At 49.4% G+C, this 24,769-nt stretch overlaps 8 protein-coding genes across 8 annotated transcripts; 3 read left to right on the top strand and 5 right to left on the bottom strand.

Moving 5' to 3' along the window:
• Positions 1-93: 93 nt before the first annotated feature.
• Positions 94-1,170, top strand: N7500_009210 (ribokinase; the record flags this gene model as incomplete). Its single annotated transcript, XM_056680351.1, has 1 exon — positions 94-1,170. The coding sequence occupies one exon, from the start codon at positions 94-96 to the stop codon at positions 1,168-1,170; it is 1,077 nt and encodes a 358-aa protein (XP_056527733.1).
• Positions 1,171-1,245: 75 nt separating this feature from the next.
• N7500_009211 (uncharacterized protein) lies at positions 1,246-3,366 on the bottom strand (the record flags this gene model as incomplete). The annotated part of the gene is made up of 4 exons (XM_056680352.1): positions 1,246-2,027; positions 2,089-2,857; positions 2,976-3,070; positions 3,237-3,366. The coding sequence occupies 4 exons, from the start codon at positions 3,364-3,366 to the stop codon at positions 1,246-1,248; spliced, it is 1,776 nt and encodes a 591-aa protein (XP_056527734.1).
• Positions 3,367-3,814: 448 nt separating this feature from the next.
• N7500_009212 (sugar porter family MFS transporter) lies at positions 3,815-5,664 on the bottom strand (the record flags this gene model as incomplete). The annotated part of the gene is made up of 4 exons (XM_056680353.1): positions 3,815-4,251; positions 4,311-4,571; positions 4,628-5,493; positions 5,546-5,664. 4 exons carry the CDS (start codon positions 5,662-5,664, stop codon positions 3,815-3,817), a joined length of 1,683 nt encoding a protein of 560 aa, XP_056527735.1.
• A 1,805-nt stretch (positions 5,665-7,469) lies between these two features.
• N7500_009213 (putative C6 transcription factor) lies at positions 7,470-8,939 on the bottom strand (the record flags this gene model as incomplete). The annotated part of the gene is made up of 1 exon (XM_056680354.1): positions 7,470-8,939. One exon carries the CDS (start codon positions 8,937-8,939, stop codon positions 7,470-7,472), a length of 1,470 nt encoding a protein of 489 aa, XP_056527736.1.
• A 638-nt stretch (positions 8,940-9,577) lies between these two features.
• Positions 9,578-10,795, bottom strand: N7500_009214 (uncharacterized protein; the record flags this gene model as incomplete). Its single annotated transcript, XM_056680355.1, has 1 exon — positions 9,578-10,795. The coding sequence occupies one exon, from the start codon at positions 10,793-10,795 to the stop codon at positions 9,578-9,580; it is 1,218 nt and encodes a 405-aa protein (XP_056527737.1).
• Positions 10,796-12,042: 1,247 nt separating this feature from the next.
• N7500_009215 (uncharacterized protein) lies at positions 12,043-20,115 on the top strand (the record flags this gene model as incomplete). Its single annotated transcript, XM_056680356.1, has 13 exons — positions 12,043-12,587; positions 12,637-13,150; positions 13,216-13,891; positions 13,952-14,401; positions 14,457-16,615; positions 16,674-16,770; positions 16,819-16,844; positions 16,903-17,766; positions 17,824-18,105; positions 18,158-18,232; positions 18,291-18,631; positions 18,683-19,160; positions 19,228-20,115. The coding sequence occupies 13 exons, from the start codon at positions 12,043-12,045 to the stop codon at positions 20,113-20,115; spliced, it is 7,395 nt and encodes a 2,464-aa protein (XP_056527738.1).
• Positions 20,116-21,203: 1,088 nt separating this feature from the next.
• On the top strand, positions 21,204-21,759 carry N7500_009216 (lipocalin-like domain-containing protein; the record flags this gene model as incomplete). The annotated part of the gene is made up of 2 exons (XM_056680357.1): positions 21,204-21,620; positions 21,700-21,759. The coding sequence occupies 2 exons, from the start codon at positions 21,204-21,206 to the stop codon at positions 21,757-21,759; spliced, it is 477 nt and encodes a 158-aa protein (XP_056527739.1).
• A 1,058-nt stretch (positions 21,760-22,817) lies between these two features.
• zrfA (high-affinity Zn(2+) transporter ZRT1) lies at positions 22,818-23,873 on the bottom strand (the record flags this gene model as incomplete). The annotated part of the gene is made up of 1 exon (XM_056680358.1): positions 22,818-23,873. One exon carries the CDS (start codon positions 23,871-23,873, stop codon positions 22,818-22,820), a length of 1,056 nt encoding a protein of 351 aa, XP_056527740.1.
• Between the last annotated feature and the right edge of the window lie 896 nt (positions 23,874-24,769).

The raw sequence follows: 24,769 nt of genomic DNA on the forward strand, positions 1-24,769 counted from the left end.
CCGAAACAATTTTCCTCAATTCAATTGAACCAGCTCAAAGACACATCAACCCTCCTAATCCTCCCGAACACCAAACCACCACACCCCACCAAAATGACGACCACAATTCCAACCCAAACCCCGCCATCCGCCAAAAAGCCCCAAATCAGTATAATCGGCTCCCTCAACATCGACTTCGTAACAGCAACCCCACGCTGCCCCGGACCCGGCGAAACCCTCACAGCAACTTCCCTGACCGTCTCAGCGGGCGGCAAAGGCGGAAACCAAGCCGTCGCCTGCGGCCGCTCCTCCTTCACATCCCAAACAACCCAAGATGTATGCGTGAACATGATCGGCGCCGTCGGCGCCGAGGACCCATACTACTCTACCCTCCTACAACCCGCGCTTGAGAAATCCGGCGTCGACACAACATCCATCGAGCAATCGACTGTCGCGCAGACCGGGTCTGCCAGCATTATCGTGGAAGAAGCCATTGGGGGCGAGAACAGGATTCTCGTCGTTCCCGGCGCAAACCACGCTGGATTGCTGAGCTCCGTGGACAATATTCTTGCTGCGCTCAAGAGCCAGTCGACGACCCCCGATCTCGTCGTCTTGCAGGGTGAGATCCCGCGCACCACGACACTGGGACTCCTGGAATATTTCAATGATGCTTCTGCCTCGGATCGCGCGAAAGTGGTGTTCAATCCCGCGCCCGTGTTCCCAGATGGAATTCCTCTTTCCGCGCTGCGCGGAACCGCCGTACTTATTATGAATGAGACGGAGGTTGTGCAGATGGCGCGGTCGATTGAGGGACTTCCTGTTGGGGATGTTGTTGAGGGTGATGATCTACGGCCCGAGGAATTGGCGCCGCAGTTCCATGAGAAGGCAGGCGTTGATATTGTTCTTATCACGCTTGGCGCGAAGGGAGTTTATTTCTCGACGAAGACTGGTCGCACTGGTATTGTTGCTGGTGTTAAGGTTGCGAAGGTTGTTGATACCACTGCTGCTGGAGATACATTTGTCGGATATTTCGCGACTGCCGTGGCACCTTTCCTGGCAACGGGACGCAGCTTGGGTGCGTTCGATGATGATATTGAGGCAGCAGTTTCGACGGCGAATGCTGCTGCTGCTATGTGTGTGCAGCGACGAGGTGCTATGCAAAGCATTCCCTTTGCGTACGATATGGAATAAGGGATACAATGATGGAATGTGAATATGGGTACCATGTATGGAAAAAGAATATTAGATATGGCGTTTTGGGTATACTTATGAAATCATAGCGTCAGCTTCGTCGTCGAATTCCTCTTCGTATCGCGCCAGGTTCCACGCCGCTTGAAGCTCGCTAGTCTCTCGGTCCAGTTTGATCCCTGTCGTAGCCGTGATTCTTGCAAATCTATCTAGTAGAACAGTTTGTTGAGACTCATGTGTCATCTCCTTGGCAATGATGAGAAGACTCGCAACCAATATTGGATCCCATTGCTCGGGGGAGTCATTGCTTGCTGCAATCCCGGCAATTGATTGCGCGTGCCATATATGCGAAGTGACGGACCGTGGTCCGGGTAGTGATTTCAGAAGCCGTGGCTTATTTGTGAGCAATAAGAGAGAGATCATATGGTAGACAGCGTTGGCGACCAGCGCCATCGGGGTCGTGTAGATGAGAATTGGGAATGAGGAGTCGTGGTCTGGGTCGATTTGGTCAGCTTCGCTACCACGAATGTCGACGATCTGTTGTACGTCTACTGGCCGCTCGTTGTACCATTTCTGGCAGTCTGACCAGAGAAATGTCCACTGTGATAGCGAGCGCGATTGTCGTAAAGATGGGAATGCTGCCAGGTCTGACGATGGGACCGTATGAGGAGAAGATATCTCTGGATCGCCATGTATTAGGGCCAGGCAGTGTCCCAGAAGACACAAGATGTGCTTGTAAACGGAATTCACAGTCTGAGGACGCATGGATTGTGCGTGGTGCAATAAGGTACCATCTCGTCGTAATAATGATCGGAAGGGCATGAGTGGTGGTTTTGAAGAGGATATTGAGCTTGCGAGATCTGTAATTTGCACTGGTTAGTCAACTGCCTGATCTTTGAAACCTGTGAGAGATTGACCTACCAAGCCGGAAGTAAAGCCATAACAAAGCATCCCCGACCTCTTCTCCCACTGCTCGTGACGCGAAGTCGCTGACATGCTCTATTCGGTGAATTAAAAGGCTTCTCCACTGCTGCGGCCCAGCAGGTAGAACATCCTGAAGCATCAATAGGGTATGACCAGCATATCTAGCCAGATCATATTCAAGCGCCAGACTCTCCTCCGCTTCCCTTCGGAACTGCTGGCTGCTTTCTAGGTCCTTGCTATCCGGCGATGTCACCAGAAGCCGCTGGGCTGCAGATAGAGCAAGAACCGCAGCTTGCAGGGCTCTGTTGGTTCGCGAGAGCAGAAGAACATGCAGACCGAACGGGAGCTCAGGGTCCCCGGTGTCGATCCAAGGACCAACGTGGTACCGGAAATGTCGAAGCAAGTCAGTCTCGTGACTGCCATCTGTAAGTGTCCCTCGTCGCTCGACTGTTCTACCGCCGGCGACAGATCGGTATCCAAAGTACGGAGCACTGTTCATGTATCGAGCACCCGGCGCTCGCCGTTCAGCGACAAACGGGACTGGAGGTCCAGAAAAGTCGACATTGGGGACTGCAGGTGACAATATGTTTTGGAATTCAAAGGCACGGCCTGTGTCTCCAGGATCATCTGGGCCATCGGTCGAAGACTGTAACTCGTCTACGGAAAATCTAGCATTGCCATCGCTCTGAGAGACATTTGCAGAAGCCTGCGGGACCTTTGATTTGTCCTTGTTTACAGCTGCAAGGGGCGAATCATCGACAAACTTCTCCGTAATCAAAATCAGATATCCATATCACATGGACAAGTGGACTCAAAAGTCGGAACCCATTGTGGAGCACTCACTGTAATACTGCTGTACGCCTGCCTCAAGGCACCGGAAGTACCCCCTCGCGCTGCGACACAAATTCCAAATCAGAGCTATATTTACATGCGAGCCCCTTGACCTCACAATTGGCACAGATCGGTTTCTGCTCATCACCTACAACGTCAAATCGTCAGTTCTGATCGCGAAAAAAAAAGAACAAGCCACGTGACGCGTACATTTTCTTCTCCTTTTCCGACAGGTCAGGCAGCCAGTCCGAACCCGCTGCTTAGCCGTCGGTGTGGGTTTCCTGGGCATGGCGAGACGCGATATACGGCATTACCCCAGATGTTGCGGTTAAGAAAGATCGGAGGCTCTGCATTCCCGAAGTGTGCTCGACTGCCGATAATTTGGGTGGGTCGACCAATAAGGTCGAGCCGACGGTTCACGGTGGACGAGGTCAAACTGGTCATTAAGGGCTTTGATACACCATATCGCGGTCCATTTTAGGTGGGATACACTTGGAGTAAATCTACAATTTTGTATTGAACCGTGATCGAAAGGAGTCACTTTAGCTCAAACAACACATTTCATATCAATTTCTTCATGCATACTTGTGATATACATGGTGATGCTATAAGTTTTTTTTTCTCTTCTCATTTCCCGTTTCAACCAGTGTTGCTCTAAGAAACACATCCTCCTTGCAATTGCCCCTGAAGTCAAACATACATCCGAGGTCACGACTCAACTCATCAAGCAGCAATAGGGTTGATATCTGCAATGTAAACTATTGTACGCTAAACATATCGTTCGAAAAAGTGGATCAAAGATCTGCAAATGCAAGAAGTAACTTCGTAAACGTTGATAAATTATATACTATTTGACATTGAGCAACGCAAGGCCCATTTTTATACAGCTCGCTTAAACCTTTTCAATATACTGCGACCCCTGATTCTTCTCAAGGTCGCCGCCGTTCCCAGACATACGCGCAAGGAACGCAGTCAAGCCAACATCGCGCTGCGCTTCACGGAGTAGCTCGGCATCCTGTTCGCCAGCATTACTCTTGAAAACACGATCCATATCTTCCAAGGATGCGCCCTTGGTTTCGGGCAGGAAGAACCAAACCCAGACCATGCCACAGGCAAGGAAAGCAGCGAAGAAGATGTAAGTACCCCATTCCCAGTTCTGGAGCATAGGGGGAACAAAGAACGCGATAGCGAAGTTGTTAATCCAGTTGCTGAAAGCACCGATGGAGGCACCCTTGGCGCGAATGGAGAGAGGGAAGATCTCGGAAACGAGGGTCCATGAGACGGGACCCCAGGTGGCGCCAAAGCCAGCGATGTAGAGCCAGATCAAAGCTAGAACGGATTGGTTAGCGATTTGAATATAACCTTCGGAGGATAACTTAATTACGTACCAACTGCGGTCCAGCCAGCTGCTACATGGTTAGGCCAGTCGTGTTGGAACTTGGCCACGATCACGCCGACGATGACCATGCTGAGAAGCATAACCAGAGATCCGCCCAGGAGCATGGGCTTGCGGCCAACCTTGTCGATGACCAACATGCCAGGGACGGTACTGATGAGGAAAACGACACCGGTGACACCTGTGGCCAGAAGAGCAATTGTACCGCCGGTCAATCCGAGACTGACAAAGACATTCGAGGCGTAGTAAATAACTAGTGGATAAGGATTAGCAGGAGCCTCGCAATGTCTCTCAGGCAAGTCAACTTACTAGCATCAATACCACTCCATTGCTGGAAGAACATGATCAGCCAAGCAATGCAAACACGCTTGAAGTTATCCATCGAGCGGAAGCAGTTGGTATACTGCACGAGCTGGTTCATGAAGACATTCTTCTTCTCTTTGTCTGCAAGCTTAGGCGAAGCAATAGCAAATGCACGCTCCTCAAACACAGCCTCAGCCTTAATCTCAAGGTACTCCATCTGAACAAGGTCATGATCAACAGTGAGCTTTCGCATCCAAGCAATAGTATCCTGAGCCTCCTGATCACGACCCTGCTTAACCAGCCAGCGAGGCGAGAAAGGCATGAACCAAATTCCACAAGCAAGCGCAACCGCAGGAATACCCTGAATGATAGAAGGCAACCGCCAAGCAAGATCAGACTGATCAGCCCCGGTACCACCGATGTTGTTACTGCCGTAACCAACCCAGAAAGAAATCATGATTCCGAGAATAGTAGCGAACTGGTAGAAAGAAACGAGCAGACCACGCATTTCGGGGGCTGCGAGTTCGGCGTTATACAGTGGCCCGACACCACTGAACAAGCCGACGCCAAGGCCGGTAAAGAATCGGCCCGCGTACAGCATGGCCGGGTTGCCGGCCGTCGCGCCGATGTACAGGTAACTTCCGAGAATGACCCAGCAGCAGGCGAAGAACATTGTGTATTTGCGTGAGTAGACTTCTCCCAGGATACCGGCTGATAGGGAGCCGACGACACCACCCAATTGTAGGATGGAGGTGAGCCAGCCTGTTGCGGTAGAGGAGGCTACTACTGAAGGGAAGTTGTCTATGAAGCGGGTCATGACCAGGGACTGGCCGAGGACACCTTGTTGATATCCATATTCGAAACCACCGAATCTGGCGAGATGTTAGCATATAGATGTTGAGTGTGAGTGTGAGGAGCTCTTACGAGGCGAAGAAGGCAATGGCTAGGACTTTAGGATTGTCGAAGATCGACTGCCACATTGATTTCTTTGCAATGTGCACTCGTGAAATGGATTCCACATCAGTGGATGATCGGACTGTCATGTTGGGCAATATTGGATGGGAATTTCCAAAGTAGCACTAGGAGATGAAATCTGGGGAATTGAAAACATGGGGGAAAGAGGGTCTCAATATATACGCTTCCATGTTGGATCGAAGCGAACTGGATGTGATTTAATTCTGTCATAGTCGGAGTGGCACCACGTGCGATGAAAAAAAAAAACAACTCAACCCGCATTCGACTTCTCCAGTTTCTCGTCCAAATCCCCCCCGGAACCCCAAATTTTGCTATTTTTGTGGAGGCGAAATGGTGGAGGAACTGCTTCGCTAAACCCTTTTGGGTGGTACGTAGCCTCCCATCTCCCAGACTGGCGACAGTGGAGACGGCACAGAAGTGGATGGCCTCGGGATGATTCGGTTTCTTGTTTTTGCTTCGGGCCCTGAACGGGCTAGCCCGACTTGGGCTATAACTCGGGTCTCACTCGGGAAACTGTGGGGTGGCCTGTTGTGTCTTTTGGGAAGATAGAGCCACCTTCGCAAGATCGCGCCTGATCGGGATGTAGAGAATTTCAAGGTATTCGAGACCGCTCATTGATGATGAGTTTGAGATACGTTTTAAAGAACCACGGGATGGGATGTTTTGGATGTTGATTAAGTGGATGTAACGGAGTTTTCTGTACCGAGTACAATATATCGCATTTATCCCTGGTCCTGCAATGCATCGGTCCACATCGATTCCGCAGCTATGCAGCTCATTGCTCGCTTTCGTCACAAACGGGCTTGCAGCACCCCATGCCCCGGATAAACACCATACCATCATGGGCACTGATTGGTATACGCAGAAGGTGTGCCGTGTCTGATAGCCGAAAATAGCTCTATGCTTGGCCACTAGTGAGGAATAAATATACATACATTATCGCGCTAATGTGCAATGACAAAAGTAAAATCGGGACCCAGACCCAGCTGACAGCTGGCAGCCTCAGATGGCACTCTACTTGGTCGCGACTCCTTTTATGCCGAACATCGCAGCTGCACTTCAGTCTACCAAGACGCAATACGGCCAGCCGCTAATCGACACATAGAACCGTTTTGGTATGGGACATAATCCATGGCAATATGCCCTGGGGCATCCGCGTAGGACAGGACAACATTGGAAGCCGAAGGCAAGGATCCGAGTTCGGGTCCAAGGAGGCTTCCAAGGTTTCCCCACGGGCCGACCGAACGACTTGACTTCGGCGGGGGCAGCTGGCCCACAAGTGTCCCGGGTATCCATCTACCGCTGGAGCATTGACCAATATCACGCTTGCTGTGCTTGTAGATCCGCAGTTTGCGTCACTCGCCAAGGACCTGGCGATTATGAGTGGATATGTATGTTGATTTGATCATGCTGGAGGCGACCGACAGGTGAGTTATTTTTCTGTAGTCTGGTTTCAAAACTGGTTTGTAGTTGGTTTTATCGCGGGCATGAATGGAATTCAATGGACCGATCTCATGATGAAACCTCACTCTCCAAGATCACCGTGAGAGCTGACTTTCCCATGTTTGCCATTCCTGGCAATGTTGCTAAGACTTGTGCCGGTTTGAAGTGAATCAATGGATTGGACTTTTTTGGACGGAGCTTGCCTGGTGTTGCAGGTATTTTGGACTGGCTCGAACCCCGAGAGGAGCCTCGGATCGGTGTATAGAATGGTTGCAATGTATACCACCATTTCATCATCTGTGTGACCGTTCTTTCGCACCTTGCTTGCCGGTCGTTGGACTGCAGTTCGAACAACATAGGGTCGCAATTTTGTCGGAACGAATCCAACCAACTTAACCCTAACAAAATTGGCACTGTATCATTTGAACGCTCAGATCACACCCGAAATCTCCCCCGGTTCATATCCCCAAGCTCTCTCGAGATCCTTGAGTCGCCACATAGCACCCCACCCAGTCGTGCGCTCAATAATCTTGAATAGCTTGGCCACCTCAACATGCTCACTATGATGGCTGAGTAGCTTCCCCGCAATGTAGAGCGGCTGAATGGCATTGATCAAATTGCCACTATGAGGGTTCGTCAATGAAATCCCACAAACCCTGCGAGCATGCCAAATGGCCGAAAAGTGTGGCTTGGAAGGAGGCGGTCCCCTCTCAACAGGTCTCATATCCAGCATCATGATAGATGCAGCGTGGTACAACTGATTTCCAGAAATAGCCGCCCAATGCGCAAACAGAATCTCCGGAAAGATGTGCCCGCTGCCCATCCCCGTAGTCTTAATAGGCAGCATAGCAGGCGGGCGCTGCTCAAGCCAGTACTGAAGCTCTTCCCAAAGCCGGCTCCACTGTTCTGAAAACGGGCGCGGATCACCAGAGGTCTCGCCCAGTTCCAAGAATCGCGTTCGACGACAAGAAAGGTCGCAAGTCTTCGCGCATAGATACACCGCCCAATTAGCCTGCATATCAGCGGATACATGGCCCTTCTCGCAGAACATATCCCGGATGATATCCTCCTGTGCCTCTTTAGAAGAATCCTGCGGCATAGCGGGAACCCATTTATCCAGCGGGAGGACTGTACTCTCCGCGCCGTTGGAGATGATCGCGCCGCACAGCTCCATACGTGCGTAGCACCAAAACACGGCTTGCAGGTGTCCGCCTGAGAGGCCGTTAACATTGAAAAGGTCGAAAAGCGCAGCGCATCCCTCCACGTGCCGTCGCCAGTCACGGGGGCTGACAGACATTAGTTCCATCACAGCGAGGATGCATATTGTCACGAGAACGTTTGGGTCTTTTGCTTGGAGTAATGGTGCTAGCAGGCGGATGGATTCTTGGTACAGCTCAAGGCTGTCGTAGGCTTTGTCCAGGCAGGCTTTTCGCTCCGTTTGCCGTGCGGAGAAGGCGAGGATTGCGTAGAACAGGGCTGGTGAGCCCTGGGCTAGAATCGGGATGTGCACGCCGAAATGGCGCGCCTCGTCGAATTTATCAAGGTACGGCGCGCATTCCGTGATCCAGTTTTTTAGGTAGAAAATTAGTCTGATTTTGGGGATTGAGAGAGCCCGTGTGAAGTCTAGGCTTTGCCGTGGGGGTCGGGGCTGTGGTCCTTCAGTTGGTTCTAGCGGAGCTGGAGATGTGTAGGTCGCTGGCTCGAGGCTTGCTACAGCGGAAAATAGTACGCAGCGAAGTTCTTCTTGTAATTCGAGGAATCTGGGGTTGGCAGCGTAGTCGTCTGCGCTGGAGAATGTACCCGGCGATAAGAAGGCCTCTTCCTCGATAAGGGGGGTGGCGCTGTTGAAGGTGTCCGGCATCCTTGATTCAGGACGTAATGGGGGAACTGGTTCCTCCATGTTGAATGCTTGCGGGCAGAGATTGGAAAGTCTGGGGATTTTCTGGGGTAGAAAAAAGAACAAAGATGGAGAATGCCCGAAGAATGCCCGGAGAAAAATGCCTCCCAACCTTGGAAAACTCAGCTCTGGAGGATGCCAACGCCACTGAGTCGCGGAAGCACACGGGTCCCTCTTATTTAGGAGCGCGATTTCGTATAAATAATTGTGCTGGTTTATTTCATTTGTGTCGATGGATATCTGAGTCTACAGCAATTTTTTTCGTTCAGATGGTCAATTATATATCTCGAGCTTCGGTGGGAAAATTCATTTTTAAAGAACACCACAGTCCTGAACAATTCGAGAGTGCACGCTTTCTCTATGCGAAAAACATATCATTACACATAGGATCATCACTCAGTGACGAGAATCGACCGCACTAATGTCGCTGCTCCACACCAGCTGCAATCTGTCTCAGCGTTGTTCGCTCTAAAATCCTCCAAGTAGCATCAGCAAGCCATGCAAGATATCATTGTATATATTCTTGCCAGAGACCACAAGCCGTATCCATCTTAATCCTCTCCATGGACACTCCAATACATCAAGACGATTTTTGAAAAGACTCGTGAAAAATCCTGCTAACAAAACATAGGTGTCGCTCCTCAAGAGATATTGGGATAGACCTTGTTACTTGCCGCACTAGCAGTTTCGAGCTTTTCCAGAAGAGTCTTAGCCAGCCTCTCGATACGAAGTCTAAAGAAGATCTCTGGGTCATGATCGCCCAGGTCAAGTCCCAATACGCCTGCGACTTGCTTCAGATGAGCAGATCGCGTACACTCAATATTCCAGTCCCTTGCAAATTGCTGGATCATGGTGTAGAACTCAGGAGCTGTGACTTCTCCGTGGTCAATACCGGCCTTCCGTACCTGCTCAACCGCTCCCTCTGGCGCGTGGCGACGCATACGCTCAAGTAACTCCCCAATGGATCGTGAGATGTACAAATCGGCGCTGGCGTGAACCACACCTGTCGTTCCTTGGGCAATATGAGCCAGGCAAGTACGAGCCACGAGATCAACTGGTATCTCATTGCAGGCTGCGTCCGAAGGTAATGTCTGCTCGAGCTTCAGAGGCCCATATTCCGAGTCTCCTAGGAGGATTTGGAGAAAGGAATGTACGGGTATAGCGCCATCGCTGCCATAAAGCGGGTAGGGCTCCTCGATTGCCGGTGATATGAGGCAGGGTCGCACGATGAGAATGGGGACTTTGTGGTCGCCACCAACAAGCAAACATTCAGCCAGGTGTTTGGCCAATGCATAGGGAGCCGCGAATTCTTGTGTATAGGATGATTTTCCTGTTACGAGAATCTTCCCTAATTCCTCTACTGGGTCTTTGTATAGAGGGTAGATTTGCTCCTTGACCACGCCATCCGGAAGGAAGCTGGAGACATATGTAGTTGATATGTGAAGGAAGCGATGCAGTTGGGTGAAACTGTCTAGTAGAGCAGCCAGTGTTAAATGGGCGGTGCAATTAATTGGTATAGTCTCTGCGAGATCCCGAGATAGGGCGATGTCACCGGCAGTATTGATCACCATCGTAGTCTCATTTTGTAGGCGCGATAGGTTGGCGGGTGAGAGACCGAGGTTCGGCTGGGTCATGTCCCCGAGGAAGAATTGGATCTTGCAAGTGGCGATAATCTCTTCTACTTGCTCGGGCATCGATTGTTCCCATGCTTCTATTGCCCTTTGGACAGATCCCCGCACCAGTACGAATATTTTGGAGGTTGGAAGTTGAATGGCTAATTTGTATAACAGACAGCCGCCGAGATTCCCGGTTGCTCCCGTGAGAAACACGACTTGTCCTCGAAACCATTCGACGTCCATCTTGATCGAAAGCTGCTTGCTGCTCCTGGGTTAGGTGTGTTAGCAAAATCTGTTGGGACAGTCGGACGATGTACGTGGGTATTTGTCACGTAGGTGGCTGGATAAAGTACAGTCTGGCCAGACTGATACTCAGATTTAATTACCTATAACAAGGTCTCTGAGCTGCAATCTACTTTCTAGTGGTGATACATCCTTCCCTTGCCTTTGGGCCTCGTCTCTCGCGAGAAGTTTCGACTTAGAATCACCGGCGCTGATCATTAGGGAAATACCTCATCCCTTAAGAGGTTGATACCAATCCGATAATCAGTCTCCGGCCATGTGTCAGTGGAAAAAAGGGTTGTATCAGAATAAAGTCGAAACTAATATTCAGCACCACCATAGCGTCCTAATTCCGAGGAACGGAATGCAACGACCTAATCGGCTCGAAATACTACATCTAAAAGGAAGGATCTTGGGTTGTACTCGGACATGGCTCGTAGTATTTCTATCCCGAAGCCCATTTGTGTTCCACATCAGGGACCCAATACATAGACCAGGGTGGGTTACGTTGAATACCGGGAGGGTAGGAGATTGTGTTGGAAATCTGGAGGGGTGTGGGCTACTTCGAATCTAGATTTCCTTCGAACTGTTCTCGTCTGCGTCATATCAAATGTTAATTATGATGGGCAATGGCATAATCTACTCATGAATCCATGCTCTGGGTTATATTTGCCTTGCGATGTAAGGCAAAAAGCAAGGCAGGGTTCTCTCACAACATCACAGCCAATTGAAGGGGCTTATTGCTTCTATGATGCATAACCTTTGATATACGTGTTTTAGTATGGCAAGCACTATAAGGATAGTAGCTCGGTGACTAGTCGATTTGCAGTTACACACATGCCGGCATGGGTTGAACTAGTGTTGAACAAAGTTGGTTAATAATGTCTTCCGAGTCCAAGCTGGAAATACTTGCCTATTATCTTTCTTCATGATTTCCAAAAACACGGTCAGGGAGCCAGTCACGTACCTGTCATTCATCCGGTTGCGGAGGACTTCGGAGGAAATGTCTTTCTTGCATCTCGCAGAACCGGGGTATGTAGGTACATATTGTGTGTAGATTTGGCCTAAACGCCAATTTCGCATGAATTTGATCGATAGTAAAAGGCGATACACTGCGATAGCAGACCTCAAACCATAGTTCAACCTTTGCTTTGTCTGTTCTGCAGCCATCTTGATCCAGTCTCTAACTACCTATCATTCGACTAAAAATGAGTTCACAAACTGGACAAGGACAATCATCATGCAGAAACCCCGAGGACGATTTCGGAGAGCCAATTGCGGTCATTGGTATGGCAATGCGGCTACCAGGCGGAGTTCGATGTGGAGATGAATTTTGGGAAATGCTCGTGAAGAAACGGGATGGGTTTTGTCAAGCGCCTCCTTCGCGGTGCTCTAGAGAAGCATCTAGTAGCCCTGATTGTGGAGACCTGAGCGACACGAAAAAAGGGTTCTTTTTGCAAGAAGATCCAGCTTGTTTTGACGCTTCCTTTTTTTCCGTTCCTCCCCACGAGGCGGCGCGCCTGGACCCCCAGCAACGGCTCTTGCTGGAGGTGGTTTGGGAGTGCCTGGAGAACTCGGGGGAGACCAAGTGGAGGGGTGAGAAGATCGGTTGTTTTGTTGGAGTTTTTGGCGAGGATTGGCTAGAAATATCGCATAAAGACCCCCAGCATCTCACTCAGATATACCCCATCGCCACCGGTGGTTTTGCGTTAGCAAACCAAGTGTCATATCGGTTTGATCTCCTGGGTCCGAGGTGAGTGCAGTCCGCCCTCTTTATGTCAGAAAGCTCTGACCCCTTAAAGCATGACCATACAAACGGCTTGCTCTTCGTCCCTGGTCTGCCTACATGAGGCCTGCCAAGCACTTCGGTCTGGAGACTGCTCGACAGCCCTAGTGGGCGGGACAAGCCTTATGTGGGGCCCAACAATGACAGATGCAATGACCAAAAATATGGTTTTGTCGCCAAGTGGTATATCTCATACCTTTGATGCTGAGGCAGATGGCTATGGTCGTGGTGAAGGGATTAACTGCATTTATCTCAAGCCATTGCGAGATGCGCTTGGTGACAACGACGCTATCCGCGCCGTCATCCGCTCCACAGTGACCAACCACGACGGCAAGACCCCTAACTTTTCTCAACCGTGTCCTATATCTCAAGAAAAGTTAATTCGACACGCATATCATATTGCAGGAATTGATGCTATCCACGAAACACCTGTTTTTGAATGTCATGGGACAGGGACAGCTGTCGGCGATGTCATTGAAGCAACCGTCGTTGGAAAAATGACCAAAGGAGAAGCAACATATATAACTGCTGTTAGTATACCTACTCAAAACGCCGACTCCACCCAAACTCATTACTTATGTTGTACATTTCACAGGTCAAACCAAATGTCGGCCACTCTGAGGGTGCCTCGGGCATTACAAGCATCATCAAATCCATATTATCCCTTGAACACAAGATCATCGCCCCCAATATTCATTTCAAGAAGCCAAATCCCCAAATCCCATTCACCGAGGCAAATCTCCACGTTCCCCTAGAGCCGACTCCGTGGCCTGCTGGCAGGCCTGAAAGGATCAGCGTAAATTCGTTCGGTATCGGGGGATCCAATGCCCACGCTATTCTGGAGTCCGCCTCTGCGATCTCTTTGAAGTCTCAAGCCAGCTCGCTTGGTATTTCCAACCCACAGCTTTTGCTACTTTCTGCGCACACTGTGGACACTCTTCGCAAACGCATCAGCCAGATCACCGACTATGTAAAGAAGCACCCAGATTGCCTGTATGATCTTTCGTACACTTTGGCGACCCGAAGATCGCATTTACTCCACCGGGCCTTTGCCGTGACGCAGCCAAGTAACCCAATTTTAGATGATGCGGCGTTTTCACTATTTAATACCAGTTCACCAAATGTCACATTTGTGTTCACAGGTCAAGGAGCTCAATGGCCCAGAATGGGTCTGAGGCTTTTGTCTGATTTCCCAAGATTCAAGGAGAATATCATTGCGATGGATGAAGCGCTCCAAAAACTATCCGATGGCCCGAATTGGTCTTTATCTGGTCAGAGAGAAGGCCCTACACCTGATATTACGGGAATATCTTGACTAACGTACCTGCCAGATGAACTCAGCCAAGAAATTTCGATTTCTCGTGTCCATGAAGCCGAGTTCTCTCAGCCGCTCTGTGTTGCACTTCAGATAGGTCTGCTAAATATTCTGAGGAGCTGGGGAATTGAACCAACCACAGTCGTCGGGCATTCGAGTGGAGAGATTGTGGCCGCTTATGCTGCCCGAGCCATTTCGATGAGGACTGCTATCATTCTAGCATATTACCGGGGAAAAGTGGCACAACCGCTGGAAGGCTTAGGTGCTATGGTAGCCGTTGGCCTTTCCCCGGACGAAGTCGCACAATACCTGACACCTGGAGTGGTTGTTGCCTGCCACAACAGTCCACATAGTGTCACCTTATCAGGAGACAATGACTCGGTTGACCGTGCAATCAAAAGCATTAAGGATGCAAACCCAGAAACCCTTTGCCGGCGGCTGACAATTAAAATTGCTTATCATTCCGGTAAATTGTCCCTCTACGCCCTGCTGTGGTCGATTTAGGCTTACGGTATTCGCAGCCCATATGAAACAGATTGGCTCCGAATATGAGGATCGCATCTGTACCCATATTGAACATGAGCAAGGAATGATTCCTTTCTATTCTAGTGTGACTGGTGACACAATCACCGACCCTTCCAGACTAGATGCATCATACTGGCGACGGAATCTGGAATCACCGGTGCTTTTCACCGAGGCTATCCAGAATCTACCTAATAGTGGAATCCCGGTTTTCTTAGAAATTGGGCCGCATTCAGCCCTCGCCGCTCCTCTGCGACAGATATTTCGAACTCTGGCAGCACGGTCGCCGGTCTATATTCCCACCCTGTTTAGATATGACGAAGACGTTCAAGGGCAACTGCTGCGAACAGCTGGACAGGCTTATGCAAATGGCTTGGAAGTCAATCTATCAAGCATTATTAAGCCTGGGAAGATGTTGACGGACCTTCCACCTTATCCTTGGCAACATGATCGTCCCTACTGGAGTGAGAGTCGACTGAGTCGGGAGTGGAGGCAGCGCAAGTTTCCGCATCATGAAATACTCGGTTCACGAGTCGTGGATACCGCCGATAATGAGCCTTCTTGGCGCAATCTAGTCACGCTGGACAATGTGCCCTGGCTTATGGATCATGTAATCCAAGGAACGGTCACATTCCCAGGCGCTGGATTTGTCGCTATGGCAGGCGAGGCTGTCCAGCAGCTGTATCCCGAAAACGATAGTTATTCAGTGCGTAATACAACATTTATAACGCCACTGCTATTCCACGAGGGAGATCAGATCGAAATAGTGACCAGCCTGAGCCCAGTTGAAGTAGCCGACAGAGTCCAATCAGGCTGGTATGGCTTCAAAATCATGGTTCACGACGGAGAACGATGGACTATGCATTGTCAGGGTCAAGTAAGAGCAGGCTCTGATCATCCACCAGAGGTATTTCCTATATCTTCCTATAACCGAGCTGTGCCATCTGAAAGTTTTTACCGAGTGCTTCAAAGGAGCGGGATAGAATACGGCACTCAGTTCCAGGGCCTAGAGCAGATTACGGCCGATCCCACCGGGCCAAGGGCAACTGCAACCGTTATAGGTAACCGCGGGCTGCGTGGGAGCAGGTATTCGCTGCATCCCACGGCCATTGATCAATGCCTCCAACTTATGGGTGTGGCCTGTTCCCAGGGATTGCTGCGGCATCTCACAACGATATATGTGCCGGCTATGATAGACTCGTTGTTTGTCAGTCCAGGGGGTCCACCTATGCCAGGAAGCGCCCGAACCAAGAGGGGTGTGAGGGATGGCCAGCTAGGCGATGCTATTGCCATGCTTGGTGATCGAGTGGTTCTCTCTATTCAAGGAGCTTACCTTTTTGCCTTGGAAAATGATAACATAGATTCTGGAACTGGAGTTACGAGCTCAGTAAGCCACCTTCAGTGGAAACCGGACATTAATCTTTTGCCGCCAGCAGCACTCTTGTCTACACCACCGGATTCCACATCCCAGGCCATGAATATTAAAGCCCTCGGCCAGATATCCGCGCTTTTTGTTCTCGAGACAGTGGAGAAAATTCGAGATGTCGACCCAATTTCGTCACATTTCGCAAAATGGAAGAATTTTATCCTGAGCGCAGCTGCCGATATCAAAGCAGGTGGACAACAATATATTTACCCAGAATCGTCTCAGTGGGCCTCGCGAAGCTGTGCAGACAGACAGGAAATGATACGGAATGTGTTAGCAGAGACCAAATTTACCTTTGATGCTCCACTTGCGGATTGCTTGCAGGTCGTCTTTGATCACTGCGTAGCATTTACATCTGGAGAAAGCAGTCCATTGGAGGTCCTCATGAAAGACAATCTGCTGCACAACTTTCATGCTGCTCACACACAGTATGCTGACTGGAAGCCGTTCCTACCGTTACTTTGCCACTCCAATCCAGGCCTACGAGTACTTGAGATTGGTGCGGGAACCGGCTCTGCAACTGCCATGGCCCTAGAGCTTCTCAAATCCACTAATGGGGAGCGTATGTATGGACAGTATGTTTTTACTGACATCTCCTCAGGCTTTATGGCTGCGGCAACAGAGAGATTCGGCCATGAGCAGTGTATGGAATACAAAGTTCTCGATATCACCATAGATCCCCGCGAACAAGGGTTTGAACCTCAGAGCTTCGACTTGATCATTGCATCCAATGTAAGTCTTTGGCTAGAAGGCCTTAGCCTAAATACGTTCAGCTCACCTACTCCATCAGGTTCTCCACGCCACCCCCAATCTTCACTCCGCACTGTGTCATGTGCACTGTCTTTTAAAGCCCACCGGACGCTTTTTGCTTCATGAAATTAGCCCAGGTATGTCACAGTGCTCAGTTTTGAAGCGTTGAACTGACTCGACCGTAGAAATTCTAATTGCAAATTTCACCATGGTAGGTGTCAGCCTTTTCTTTAAAGAATCTATCTCCGTTTAGCTTATATAATTCATAGGGTGTCTTTCCCGGCTGGTGGCTGGGAGAAGATGATGGTCGAGCAGTGCAGCCATACATCTCGCCCGAGCGATGGGATCGAGAGCTACGAGCTGCAGGTTTCACTGGAACAGATGTGGCCGCTTACGATCAAAAACCGCCATATCATATCTCCGCCAGCATGCTATCACGACTGGAGGAGCATAATCCCCTTCCTACCGATGTCTGGCTCCTAACAAAGAGTTCTACCCAGTGCCAGTGGGCGAGAGATGTTGAATCACTGTTCCGCGAAAGAGGCCTCACCACTCACTGGACAACCTGGCACGAAGCACCACCCAAAGGAAAGTTCATCCTGTCCCTGCTGGATGTCGAAGGATCTCCGATAGGTTCCCTGCCGAAGACTGATTATGGAGTATTACAACGATACATAGAGCAAGCACAAGAATGCCAACTTCTATGGGTCACACAGTCAACCTCTCACAGCTGCTCGGATCCAATGTTTGGCTTCGCCCATGGGCTCGCCCGCACTTTACGCGCAGAGCTTTTGCTTGATTTTTCAATTCTGGAAATTCCTACGTGGGACACTGCGGGCGCAAAGGCTGTAACACAAGTGTGCGAGAAAATACAGAGATCCCGCGCACTGTCCCTTCCTGACCCAGAGTATGAGTTTGCATTGCATCGTGGCGAGATCCAGGTCGGCCGGTACCACTGGACGCCTCTAGTTGAGCAACTTGCAAGTCCACCTCGCTCAGATTCGTCCCGAAAGCTGACTCTCACGGCATATGGACTACTGGATACGCTACACTGGGCCGAGAAAGAGGCATCATATGAGTTAGATAATGGGGTGGTTGAAGTTGAGATGGACTATGTGGGACTGAACTTCAAAGTATGTTGCCGTAGTTCCAAACTAAAGTTATCTCGCTCGCTAATTAAGAAACCCCAGGATATGATGGTTGCAATGGGCTTCTTTGGAAACAAAGAAGACCTTGGACTCGAAGGCAGCGGTATTGTGCTCCAAGTCGGAGCTGATGTGACCGATATTGCAGTGGGGGATCGTGTCATGTTGATGCATTCTGGTGTTCTGGCTTCAAACGTTATAGTACCGCAAGAAGCTTGTATCAAGCTCCCGACGGGGTTGTCAATGGCAGATGCTGCCACGATGTTAACAGCTTATGTCACTGTTCTCTATTCACTGCTCGAGATTGGTGCTTTGAAGAAGGGCCAGGTAAGTCAGGATTGTGGTCTTCGACAAATGATAGTGACTGACACAATGACAGTCCGTCCTTGTCCATTCTGCGTGCGGTGGAGTTGGACTAGCTGCTCTCCAAGTATGCCAGGCTGTTGGGACTGAGGTCAGAGGATTCCTCTATGGTAAACATGGTTGTGGGGAGCTAATAATATGTCAATTAGATATATGCAACCGTCGGCAACGATAAAAAGGTAGCCTACTTGATGGAGAATTTTGCTTTACCTCGAGAACGCATATTCAACTCCCGCAACACGTCCTTCCAGCCGGACTTGATGCGTGCCACTGGTGGACGGGGAGTTGATCTGGTGCTTAATTCACTATCGGGTAACTTACTCCATGCTTCGTGGGAATGCGTTGCAAAGTTTGGTCGAATGGTTGAACTAGGAAAACGTGACTTTATAAGCCATGGCATGCTCAATATGAGTCTTTTCGAAGCTAACCGAGCATTTTTCGGTGTTGACCTCGCACAGGTCTGCAAGGAGACACCAGATATTCTCAAAAGGTCTGTCTGTGCTAGGCCCTCAGGGAGCGAGGGCTAACTAATGCATCGCAGCACCCTGGCAACATTTTCAGACTGGTATCGTCAAGGGAAAATTGGACCTATCCATCCTGTCAAAGTCTTTGACGCGGCCGACATAATCAGTGCATTTCGGTATATGCAGGCAGGCACTCATCTAGGTAAGATATTAGTGCGTATGCCTTCCTCGGTGGAGAGCTTGCCCCCTCCGGCTGTGAAAACATTTCCGTCATTCCGACCTGACGCCGCTTATCTACTCATTGGTGGGCTCGGTGGTGTTGGGCGATCTGTATCAACATGGATGGTCGAGCAGAATGCACGAGAACTCATCTTCCTCTCGCGGTCAGCTGGAAAATCTGAGGGGGATCAAGCATTTATCCGCGAACTTGAAGCGCAGTCTTGCCGAGTCTTGTGTGTGGCAGGCAATGTGACAAACCTCAACGATGTGAAGGAGGCTGTTGCCGCATGCACGCAGCCCCTTGCTGGTGTTCTCCAAATGGCAGTTGACTTGAAGGTAAATTCTTCTCACCCTTGCTCATCCTACCAGTTTGCTTGGCGTAAAATCTCTGACGCCATATTAGGATCGACTCTTCCTGCAGATGAGCCACGAGGAGTGGGAAGCCGCACTGGCTCCAAAAGTTACAGGAACCTGGAACCTCCATCATGCCACAGCACAATGCTCATTAGATTTCTTTGTCGTGTTTGGCTCAATTGCCGGGGTGTGTGGTAACACTGGCCAGGCCAATTACGCTGCAGCAACTACATTTCTAGAAGCGTTCACACGATATCGACGGCAGCGGGGACTTCCTTCTTCTATCTTGCACCTAGGAGTGGTTGGAGATACGGGTGCTGCAAGTCGCAACTCCCGATTCCTCCAGAGAGTACAATCGATCGCGCTGCAGGTACTCCATGAAGGTGAAGTGATTGATGGACTTGCTGCAGCTATCAACATATCCCCGGTTAGTAGTTCCAACATGAGCGGAGTAATAGCAATGGGACTCGCACACACAAGGCGGCGCGCCGATCTTCCTAAGGAAATCTTCCTAGGTGGGCGCGACGCTCGATTTTCAATATACCCTAACCTTGAGTCTAAGAGTGCTGGCCCTGGTGGGGACCAATCCACTCATGCGAATGCGTTGAAAGCACTCCTTGCCCTAATACAAGCAGATCCCTCGTTAACGGGCAAAAAGGAGACTGAGGTCGCCTTGATGAGAGAACTGGGCAAGTTTATCAGTCACAACCTTACAGGGCAGGCGCAGGAGCAGGGCTCAGATACCGCAGATGACACTGAGGCAATGGCGGGCATGGCAGTAGACTCCCTCATGGCCATAGAGGTTAGAAATTGGCTGCGAAGGTCTCTGGGCGTGGAAATCCCTACAGTGGAAATCAACCGAGCAGGTACATTAGGAGGTTTGGTAAAGGTCGTTTTGAAGGGTCTTGGAGAGAAATATGATCAGCGTGCTACCTAAAACGCTTCTGCGGGCCAGTTGCTATTAGATGGCTAGACAGAATCTTGATATGCAACTTCGGAAAATGATTTGAAGCTGTGACTCCCATGAAAAAGTTCTTTACCACCGGGAACTATTTAGCTAAACTACTTGCATCATGCTATCCAAATTCTTACATGCCGACATAGGTCTCCTTTTCTAATCCTTGACCTGACAATAGGACTAGCTGCAGTCACGGCTCATTAGCTTCCCAGGCGCTTGATTGGATTCTTGTTGGACTCTTTATTGACGATGGTAGGGTGTGGTACAAGACCCAACTAGGTTCTCTGTACGGGAAATTCCCCAATGCCTGGCCCTCCGCAAATCCCACAGATGGGTCCGGATGCCAGGCCCAAAGCGCACTGGGAGTTGGGCTTTGGGCTTAACTTTTGAAGCCCAACTCGATTCATAGCCAATTCGTGAGGGCCTACAAGGCCCCTAGTATAGCCTATCTAGGGGGTTGAACTAGGATCCTGTAATCGCTAAATTCTTAAACTTCTACTGATTGGATAGATTTGAAGTTGGGAATGTATAATCTCAATCACTATCTAGGTGCATATTCTAATTTTGAATAAAATCGAGCCAGTGAAATTCGAAAAGGTTTTACACAAATATTGTACTTCAACATCAGATATATATTTTCAATCTTCTCTGGAGCAATACGAGCACTATCATCGAAGAGGATTAGGTAGTGTGCATATAGGGCTTTTGTCGTGTTAACAGGGTATACCAACAAAAGTCGCAGAGGCCAAGTAGTACTGCTATCCATAGTGTCCAGTATGATGAAGTCATACCTTCTACCTCACTCTAGATTCGTTATACGGCAGTAGTATGATGTTTCTAAAATTCTCTCTCTGAGATCGACAATGCTGTGATACTCATTTGATTAGTATTGAAGCTCACAGACAACCAAGACGTCATCCACTGCGGGATATACCGCTTTAGTGTCCTGGGAGTGGTATAAAACGGGCCAAAAAGCCTTGGTCTCGATAGATTCATATCAATCCCATCATATCCTAGTAGAACTGCCCTATTGTTCAAAAAAGCTGGACAGTCTTCAATCATCCACGATGCCTTCTATCACAGAAACTCACCGGAAGCTTCTCGGCACCTGGGCCCTCGTTGAATACAAAGCTATCGACACCGAGACCGGCCATGTTAGCCATCCTTTGGGCCAAAATGCCCAGGGTTTTCTCATGTACAGCGCAGACGGATTTGTGTCTGCCCACCTCATGCAGCCTGGAGCGCCAGCTTTCTCTGGCAAGGATGTCGAACGAGCTACGCAGGAGGAGCTCTCCGGGGCCATGAAGCACTACATGGCTTATTGCGGCCATTACTACCTGGAGGAGGTAGACGGAGGGATTCTGCTCAAGCACAACATGGAAGTCTCCTTATTTCCCCACTGGCTTGGAAACGAGCAAGGGCGCTTAGTCACATTGAACGGTGACAATCTGGAGCTCAACACTGCTAATTCGTATCTCGTTGATGTATGTCCTGCCTCAACTTCTCTACTTCACTCACTCTCTGCTTTCTCATGATATGTAAGCTTACACATTTTCATCTTAGGGCCAGTGCGTGCGCGGGTCAGTTAAATGGCAAAAGGTACAGTCAATAGCCGCTAATTGATACCTTTCGGGCCCAAATGGCTTTCGCGTGGGTGATTCAAGGTAGTTTTGTTCAATTGCTGTTGTTCATAAGATACAATGATCGTTGGATTCGGGTCTTTTTCGGGGCCCTGAAGTGTATTGGTGATACCACCACCCCAATCTTGCCGCCACCATTAGATCAGCGCCTACACAGTTTGGACTCTACAATCATATAGCTGAGATAGATATATAAGATCAGGGAAATTGTTTCCAGCTCACAGTTCCACCATCATGCCGTGATTCTAGCGTTGCGGCACTCTGAAAACCGACACCTATGCCATCTCCAATGTTGCAAAAGGTTCTTTCAGTATCATTGGCATCCTATCGATTGTGGAAATCTGCTCTGTATAGCGATATCGCTCCAGTAGAACTATTTTCGAATACCATGCAGAGTAAAGTCAAGGTAGATTAGACCAATTTGATTATTCCAATCCAGAGTAACACAGGGAGGCGTTCTACAGAGTTGATCGCCCCAACTTCTTTCTGTATACAGAAACTTGTGCATTGAGATTTGATCAAATAGTTGAGAACACTCGGGATGTTTTCCCATGTTCGTCTTCTGCCCGTTATTTTCCGCTGACGTTGTACATATGCGCATGTGCTGTGCCCCCACACTTACACATACGGGGAAATAAATGCAGTTGAGGAATTGCCGTTAGATGATAGATCACGTAGTGCACAACAGGTCTGCTTGATATGGATTCATCTTGATGCGTTCACTTGTTGCTCGATCTATGACTACTGATGTGTCAACTCATCTACCTCGGAGTATCCACATACTGGAACACGGGCAAAGACCAGGGATTGTGAAAAGCACATTATGAACCTTCTAAGGTTGAGTAGAACACATAACTTATGAAAACAACGGAAGATGGCCATAATGCCAACCCACCCTGGGTATCATTTGTCTTGAAATTTCACTATACTACCAATTATGTCAAAACTATATCCATGGACCATCGTCACATACCACCATCTTACAATTCACCCATGTGCCACAGAATGCACACTTTTCTAGAGTCCCAACGTAATTCCAGCTCAAGCCCATTTTCCGAGCAAAGCCATGATACCAGCACCAAGGATCATAGTCAGGACCATGAAAGCCAACCTCTTGTTATCCTGAGTGCGGTGAGGATCAAACAAGAAATCACGAGCAAGCAGTTCAACAAGTCCAGTGTATAGCAAGATCCCAGCCGAGATAGAGTCCAGCACACCGGAGACAACGTTTGCAGTGAAAGACCCAGGGTTGTAAGTCGTGCGCAAGCCAAGGCCAATAGCAATGGCAATCGGGGTCGTCAGTCCATAAGCAGCACACAAGAACCAAGGCAACCAGCTCCCCTTTTTAAATGGGATACTCGACATGCGCGCCCCAATACCAAGCCCTTCAAACGATTGATGGAAGACCAGAACAGGGTATAGCGTAGCAAACTCGTCACCCGCAACACCAAGATTGAGACCAATAATGACAGAATGGAAGATAACACCAAACTCCAGGATCAACAGAGCGGCAATTTGTTGCTTGACCGAGCGCTCAATTGCTAGCTCCTGAGTCTGCGACTCGATTTCCTTGACTTGCTTGTCGGCCGAGTGGCGTGCAGAAGGACGCGAGTCCACACGCCTTACTTCACCTCCGCTCGCCATCATTGGCTCTGGGTCTTCGCGACAGATGCCATACTTTATCTCGACCCAGCGCTCGGCTCCAAAGTCCATGAGGAAGACGACCATCAGCGATGTCAATACGATTGCTGGACACCACGAGTAGTCTGCCCAGTGGCCGCTCAATCCGACGCAGGAGTTGCCACCGATCTCATCATATGCGGGATCGAGGAGGTGGATGAAGGCTGTTGCGATAATCACGCCAGCTCCAAAGTACTTTGCAAAGAGATACACGTATATCGGGATACGAAGGCGTGGTGCACGTTGTGCGAGCACAGGGAAGAAGGTCGCTGCTGAGGAGACAATGAGAATCACAAAGATGGCGGAAATGCGCGCGCCTAGTTGGCCGTTGTATTCGTTCCCCTCGGCGTTAAGGTAACAAACAATTTCAGCGGCATCTGCTGTATCCAAGTCGACATTGTGAGGATCAAAGGACATCTTGGTGAGTGGTGTGTGTTATAAATTGTCCCCCAACGTTGAATGAGAGGAAGAGTGGCCTCTGTGATATCAAACCGATGCAAAAGCTGGAAAGGAAATGAACACGGCGACTTTGACTTACAGAAATTTCAAGAATTGTCCGCCTGTTTTATATCGGAGAAAAAGAATAGGCACCTTCGGGTCCTCCGTTGCGTTGAGGACCTTGGGACGTTTCGGCCCCGATTATATTAGCTTGATATTAGCTTGCGCTCTTCGTCGGGGGCTACAGTGACAAGGCTATTTAGCCACCTTAGGGTCTCTTATACCCCTATATTCTTTTATTGATGTTCAAAAATCTTCGTCTTGATGGTGTGTTTCTATTTCCCCGAGAACTTGGTGTTTCTATGCTCCTTGCTAGATATCAGATGCCCATCCGGGAGCGTCCATCAGCCCTACGCAGAAATCAAGCCTTGGAGAACTGCTTGTCAAAGCTTGGAACGTTGCAAGCATTTGACGCAAGCCTTGTCATGGGCCAAATCCCATGGCAGTGATTGGATGCTAGGACCATGAGTTGCCCCCAAGGTCCTTCAATTAAGATTACGCGTGGGTCGAAACCACACCACATTTTTTTATCGAGGAGATATTACTTAAAAGGGCAGGTAGTGTCTAGTAGCTTGAACTCAGATGTCATTTCATGATTGCATATTTTTATCTAGAGGAAGAGGTGGTGGGTAATATCAACATGTTGACCAGATATCTCCGATCCACAGATATACTTCCGTTATTAGACTCCGAAATAATGTACTGAGTCGGTTAGAACAAAGCCAATAGTAGGCAAAACAATAGCAGTCAGATCTCACGAGCGCTTCATGTCGCGTGTTGAGATATCACATTGTCATATTTTAACCACAATCGTG

The sequence above is a fragment of the Penicillium coprophilum genome, assembly GCF_028826855.1.
Source record: "Penicillium coprophilum strain IBT 35676 chromosome Unknown utg000006l_segment0_segment0, whole genome shotgun sequence".
Classification (NCBI taxonomy): Eukaryota; Fungi; Ascomycota; class Eurotiomycetes; order Eurotiales; family Aspergillaceae; genus Penicillium; species Penicillium coprophilum.